The sequence below is a fragment of the Babylonia areolata genome, chromosome 30, assembly GCF_041734735.1.
Source record: "Babylonia areolata isolate BAREFJ2019XMU chromosome 30, ASM4173473v1, whole genome shotgun sequence".
Classification (NCBI taxonomy): domain Eukaryota; kingdom Metazoa; phylum Mollusca; class Gastropoda; order Neogastropoda; family Buccinidae; genus Babylonia; species Babylonia areolata.
In genome coordinates this window covers 10,077,206-10,084,343 of record NC_134905.1, presented here as the reverse complement: position 1 = coordinate 10,084,343, position 7,138 = coordinate 10,077,206, and the positions used below count along the sequence as shown (strand labels likewise).

General features: G+C 45.2%; 1 protein-coding gene across 2 annotated transcripts; it reads left to right on the top strand.

Moving 5' to 3' along the window:
* The first annotated feature begins 871 nt into the window (after positions 1–871).
* LOC143275534 (uncharacterized) lies at positions 872–6,387 on the top strand. 2 transcript variants are annotated; one of them, XR_013053437.1, is made up of 2 exons: positions 872–1,981; positions 5,791–6,387. XR_013053437.1 is itself a non-coding variant. In XM_076579718.1 (2 exons), exon 1 carries the CDS (start codon positions 1,437–1,439, stop codon positions 1,890–1,892), a length of 456 nt encoding a protein of 151 aa, XP_076435833.1. In that variant the 5' UTR covers positions 872–1,436; the 3' UTR covers positions 1,893–1,938; positions 5,791–6,387. The 2 variants fall into 2 exon arrangements, 1 of the variants encoding a protein (XP_076435833.1); XM_076579718.1 differs by having other exon boundaries at positions 872–1,938.
* The last annotated feature ends 751 nt before the right edge of the window (positions 6,388–7,138 follow it).

Sequence of the window (7,138 nt, the reverse complement as noted above, 5' to 3'; positions counted from 1 at the left end):
TGCCGGAAGAGAAGTTGCTGGGTGTTTTTTCTTTCAGGTTTTTGGTTTTGAGAAACAGAGCAGATTTGTTGGCAGATCTAGAGTTCAGTTCGATTGTGGAGGCTAGCAAATTAGCAACTGCTTTCTTCTCTGTGATAAGAGCGTCTGAGAGCTTAAGATGGTGAAAAGTTGGGCAGACCCTTTTTGCCCTTAATTTTTTTTAAAACCCTCCACACTTTCTTCTTGGGTGTGTTGGAGGTTAAGGAAGAGCAAAAATCTCTCCATGATTTTCTCTGGCTCTTTTTAAAAACATACCTGGCTTTCGCCCTCAGCTGTTGATGGGTTTGAACGCTATCGGTATCCAGTCTCCAAAAGACGCGCCGTTGTGTTCTCTTCCGAGACTTACGTGCATCCCGACATTCAGCGTTGAACCAGGGCGTTCTTGGCATCTAAGGCTTGGAGGCAGACGATGGGACTGCTGCTTTGGCGCAATCTAAACTGATCTGTGTCAGAGTGTCAGCAGGATCCTTGCTTTGTAAGACTGTTTCTTCCTGCAGCTCCACTCTTCCCCATCTGTGGAATGGAGGACGACAGGAAAGTGGTCACTTCCGTGCAGATCGTCGTGCACTTTCCACTCATAGTCCAGGACCAACGATGGATCCCAGACCAACAGATCTAAACACGAGAGCTTCCCAGAAGGTAGATGAAGGTAAGTGGGTGACTTGTCGTTAAGACAACACAGGTCCATATCAGAAAGAAGATTCTCCAAAAGAAGACCTCGGGCTGATGTCACCTCACTTCCCCAGAGCAGGGAGTGGCCATTGAAGTCGCCCAACAGTATGAACGGTCGTGGGAGATGGTCGACAAGGGTCATGAGGTCCTGCCTCAGAACATGGACGGAAGGAGGAAGATACAGAGAACAGACAGTGATGGTTTTCTTAAGTGTGACTGCCACCGCCTGTAAAGGGGTGGTAAGAGGAACTGTACTATGTAAAAGGGACTTATGTATAAAAAGAGCGACACCTTCCATCAATCCCTCTTGCTTCAGTTGAGCAGGTTTAGAAATGGAGTTAAAACCAGAGAGAGATAAAAACTTGCCATCTCTTTGTGGAGTCTCTTGCAGCGCCAGCACTGAAAGTTTCAAAGCACGACAAAGCAACTGGAGTTTCTGGAGATTGGCATAAACCCCACGGATGTTCCAATGAATGACCGCCATTTAAAAGGTTAAAAATAAAGCAGCAGCCTAATCCATCGCTACCTCCTGCTCGTCTGCTTGCGGTGGCTCAAGGTCGGCCAAGACCGCATATCTATTTTTTGTATTCCCCGACCCCGCCGAGGCCGCAACCCTCCCCTCCTTGGGTTTTGGAGGTGCGGGGGGTTTCTGGGCACTCCCACCAGCCCGAGGGGCAGGCAGACGAGGGGTGGGACGAGGGGGGAGGGGACGGGAGGCGTTCACCATGCCTCCGCCCGAGGCTTTCCCCCCCTGCTCAGCAGCCCCTGAGGACCGCCGTACAGGATTGGAAGGGGCGGATACAGTGCCTCCACCCAAGGCCAATGGTTTTACCAAGGTCGGTATGGCGTCCGTCTGCGTCCCTGTGGACGTTGTCTGGATCGCAACGTCCACCATCCTGGATCTGACGACAGAAGCGTATGACAGTCCTGCCTTAGGCAATGTAGCCTCCACTAACTTACGGGCCTCAAAGAACGATATTTTCTTCTCCGTCTTCACCTTCTGGATTTCTTTTTCTTTTTTCCAGGTGGGGCAGTCTTTAGACGAAGACGGGTGGCTGCCTCCGCAGTTCACACAACGGGCTGGACTGATGCACTTGCCCTGGTGCGCCGCCTTTGAACAGGTGCCACACGCCTCTTCCTCCCGCAGCGGTCCCGCACGTGTCCGAATTTCTGACACTTGAAGCACCGTAGAGGAGACGGCACGTACAGACTTACGTTCACCTGCAGGTATCTGACTCGTATGTCCTTGGGGACATTTGGGCAGCAGAAGGTGAGGAAGAATGTGTTGGTCGGGACTCTGTCCGACCCCTTCCTTACTGTCACCCTGTAAACATCTGTCACTCCCTGAGAGGACAGCTTGCTCTTAATCTCTGCATCAGACACTCCTCTCAACTCCGGGCATCTGATGACCCCCTTCGAGCAGTTCAGTCCTTTGTGAGGGGAGACCTTCACCGCCCCATCCACAAAAGTGGCAGCTTTAAGCAGAAGCTGTATCTGCCTTCTTGATGTCGTCTCCACCAGAAACGTTCCGTTCCTGAACCTCTTGATAGACTTCAGTGCGCCTGCTAAACATTGGAAGCCTTTCTGGATGGCGAAGGGGCTGAGAGCCGACAAGGGCTTGTCATCATCAGTGCCCTCCACCACAAGCCACGACGGCCAATATCCAGAGGTCTCACCGACCTCCAAATCGGAGTCCGAGACATTATCCGTTCCTTGTCTCCTTCTTTTTGCAAATTTAGGGGTGGGGTGGGGGTGGGGGGGGGGGGGGTGACTGGATAGAAGCCATGGTTTTTTGGGTCGTTAATTCATCCCTCCCTTACCCACCCACCATGGGGTCCAACTTAGGGGCCAGGGTCAAGGGAACACCAGCTTGACCCCTTCCAGGTTTCGGGAGGGACATACGACCAACGGTCTAGCTCCAACGCGTTCCCCCCGATCATGCCCAGCTCCCAGGGACTCTAAACTGCCAGTCTTGACCCAGCCCCACGAAGGGGTAGCCGATTGACACACACGGGCCAATGTGTGCCGTCTGTCTTAGGAGAGGTCCGAGCCAAAGGGACGTGTTGAGAGCAACGTGCTCTCTCAATCCCCAGGATCTCATTCCCCTCCATCACAGGTCGCGCCGCACGGCAAACACGGCGGGCCTGAAGAAGGCCGCAGGGAAAAAAGAATGTGGAAAATAAGGCTTAATGGGGAGCTGGAGACAGAAAAGAGGCGGTAAAAAGAAGAGAGAATATAAAAAAAACAGTGGGTCACTTTTAGTTTGGGCCTCACTCACGACCTGTTCGGCACGGGAAGCCCTATCAGGGGCATCAGTACAAAAAACAAACAAACAAACAAAAAACCCACCACTTATTCAGCCTGAACAGCTACAATGGCTATGTAGGCTGTCAATTAAGACTTGGGACTAGAGCAGTAAACCCTCAGAAGCACTGATGTCCCCGGCCACTAAGCCTCCCGACCACGACAAGGTAGTGACCCCCCGGGAGGATTGTTCTAAATATTTTGTTAAATGCCCCTATCAAATAGTTTCTTGAAAAGGTTTACGAAATTATTTTGTCAGTTCACAAGTTTTTAGGAATTCCCCAATGATTCCATCCTTTCTTCCCCCTATATGCAAAAAGAACTTCCTCGCTTACAATAGGGCTATTCATGGAATGATTCTCTGCATCTGCTTACTCATATTCGTCGTTATCACATGATGAATCTTTAGTAAGTAAGGCTAAAATAAAGTTCAAACCGTTATTCAGTAGAAATATCATTCTTGGGTTCCTTCTTTTGAAAGAAATTGTTTAATATTTTCCAAAAAATTTTGGTAATTATAGAACACTCAAGACCGTCCAAAAGATTCTTATTAAGCAACTTCTGTTTTCTGACTAAAGTGTTTTGATATTCTCTTGTCTTACACATGGCACAGTATCATTATCTAAAACACATCTACACTTTCTCAACAATCTACAAACCTTCGTCCAGCCAATCCTACATTCCCAATCAAACCAACCCTCATTTCGTTCATTATGATCTACTCTTAAATACTTCTTCATAATTATATGTTGCACAATCTCGGATACAGTTGCTAAATACCTCCAGAGCTTCGTTGATATTCACACCAATCATTTCTAGAGCTTTTTTAGGTATGTACCTGATAACGACATCAAACAATTTACTGGGACAATTCTTGACTATAATCCATATTCCAAACATTTTTTTTTTTTAAATATCACTGCTCAATCGAACTTCTGTTACTAAAACTATTCTCAATAGGACATGAAATACAACATTCAATATTGTCTCATTCTTTTTGTCACAACGGATTTCTCATCTTTTTGTTACAACAGATTTCTCTGTGTAAAATTCGGGCTGCTGTCCCCATGGAGAACGCGTCGCTACACAGAGCGCTACCTTTTCTCTCTTTTTTTCTGCCTTTAGTTTTATTTGTTTTCCTATGGAACTTCATTTTTCTACAAAATTTTCCCGGGGACAACCCTTTTCTTGCCGTAGGTCCTCTTACATGCGCTAAATGCATGGTGCACACAGGACCTCGGTTTATCGTCTCATCCGAATGACTAGCGTCCAGATCACCACTCAAGGTCTAGTGGAGGGGGAGAAAATATTGGCGACTGTGGAATTCCAACCAGTGAGCTCAGATTCTCGCTTCTTAAGCGGACCCGTTACAGTAGGCCAACACTCCAATAGGAAAATGGCCCAATTTGGCTCGAACAGCAACATACAATGTACACACGTCTTAAGTTCAGTTCAATTGCTCAAGGAGACGTCACTGCGTTCGGACAAATCCATATACGCTACACCACATCTGTTAAGCAGATGCCTGACCAGCAGCGCAACCCAACTCGCTTTCTCAGACCTTGTGGGAAAATAAAAGAAATGAAGTAAAATAAGATACAAAAGTGAATGAACTGATAAGTAATTAAATTAATGATTCGATAAAACAGTAAATAAATGCAAAAATATTAATAAATAAATAGATAAATAAATAAATGAAAAAACCCAAACATATAAATATATAGATAAATAGATGAATAAATACATAAGCAGACTGTTAACTCAATCTGAAAACACATCTGAAATAACTTTATAAAGGGCATTTGACATGACCACTCGCCTCCCGAAATCCCTCTCCGGGGGATCATTATGGGCACGTGCCTTGGGGAGTGACTCCAGACCAAGGGCTAAATAAAGGCTCATGCCTATTTCCACCTCCCTGTGCGATTGGGGGAGTGAGTTTGGGCACGTGCCTAAACTTACCCGCCGGGGAGTATATTCAGACACGATATTGTGTGTGTGTGTGTGTGTGTGTATGTGTGTGTGTGTGTGTGTGTGTGTGTGTGTGTGTGTGTGCTCATTGATTTTCACTGTTTCAGTACAGTGACAAATCTAAATTATTTCATATCGTTGTGCCTGGTTTTAAAATAACCAACTTCACTACAAATACAATGGCCAACCAGACTATTTTAGATTTTGCCTTTAACGCCTTGACTGCTGGTAACGAGTATGTTCGTCAGTGAAGAGCTGTCGCCTGAGATAACACTGAGCTTACGTCAGTGGAGAGCTGTCGCCTGAGATAACACTGAGCTTACGTCAGTGAAGAGCTGTCGCCTGAGATAACACTGAGCTTACGTCAGTGGAGAGCTGTTGCCTGAGATAACATTGAGCTTACGTCAGTGGAGAGCTGTCGCCTGAGATAACACTGAGCTTACGTCAGTGGAGAGCTGTCGCCTGAGATAACACTGAGCTTACGTCAGTGGAGAGCTGTTGCCTGAGATAACATTGAGCTTACATGTCAGGTTGCCAGTCACCTTTTTCATTTTCTGTTTTTTGTTTGTTTGTTTTTTCTTTCTTTCTTTTTTTTAATTTTTATTTTAATTATCTCAACTTCTTCCTTTTGGGACTGCATTACTTTTGTTCAGAAAAAAAAGAAGAAAAAAAAACAGAAAAAAAAGACGCCAATGCAAAAAGTAGTAATTACACTTCACTGTGACATGCGAAACACTGATCTCATTCCATCGCGTTTCAGCAATCAATGGGTTAATTTCTTCACCATCTTCTCTGTTCCTCCAGGAATCACGATCCTGTCTGCAGCTTTCCTGGACATGGGGGCGGCTTGTTTCCTGCTGTCACGTGACAAGATGGAAGCAGCTAAGCAAAATGCTGATTGGTTGTTGGAGGAAAAGGGCGTGCTTGGGACTAGCCAGTCACAGACTCTAGAAACTGCTGAGCATGGGGAGCACGCTGATTGGTTGGGGGAAGACGAGTGATTGTCAGATTAGCCAATCACAGCCTTTGGAGGCATTGTTTGTTTTATGTGTGTCTGTGTCTGTTCGTGTCATTTCCATCTCTTTTCTTCTTGGTCCAGATCCTTTTTCTTTTATAGCAGATGTGATGTAGCGTATATAGGATCAGTCCGCACGCTCTGAGAATTACGCCTCTGTCTCTCCATTTCCCTGCTCTCTCTCTCTCTCTCTCTCTCTCTCTCCGTGGATGGTCCACATGTTTGCTCTTTTGTTGTTCTTTTTCCCTACCCTTTTCTTGCGTACAGTTGTTGCGGTGTGTGTTTCGTGGTATTTGCTTAATTAGTTGTTGTTGTTTTTTGTAATCCCCCCTTGTCAAAATGGCTGTAAATGCTTTTGACAATAAATCATCAATCAATCAAATCAATCTCTATCAGTCTCAGTATTTCTTTCGTTTTTTCTCTCCCCCTCACCCCCACCCTTTTTAAGTGCTTGAGAAAATTGATTAACAGAATGAGTTTTATTTTGCTCTTTTCCATTTTAACTAGCTGCATGGTGAATCACTGAATTGGTATATCTATAATTTGACACACATAAACTGAAAAACAACACAAATATGAAGTCTTTAGATCTTCAGTGGTGTGCATGCAAGTGTTTGGTTTTTTTAATTTCAATGCAAGTATATATATATATATATATATATATGTGGGTGTGTGTGTGTGTGTGTGTGCATGCGTGCGTGTGTGTGTGGTGTGGTGTGTGTGTGTGTTCCATTCACTTGTGTGTTGAGAGACAGACAGACAGACTTACAGACGGAAAGAGAGAGGTGGGGATGCAGGTTTGTATGTTCATGTATGTGCGTTGCTTTCAATACAACAGTGTGTGTGTGTGTGTGTGTGTGTTTCTCACAGTGGGTACAAATGAAATGAAAACAAAACACTGCAGTACCATTCATCTTAATAACCCTGCTGTACAACATGTCAACAACAATGGCATGGTGCGTATACAGTGTATATACATAAAGGATTCATACTGTGTTGTTTTTATCCATTGTTGTGTAAAAAGGTGTGTTTTAGAGTGAGTGTGGTTCGATTCTAATAGAAGAGAGAGGAGCAGACAGGGGGATATAGGATCAACTAATGATGCACTCACTCACTCTCTCCTCACATCAATAGCAG

Coding starts and splice junctions, on each gene's coding strand:
- LOC143275534 (XM_076579718.1), top strand. CDS start 1,437: ATGCCTCCGCCCGAGGCTTTCCCCCCCTGCTCAGCAGCCCCTGAGGAC.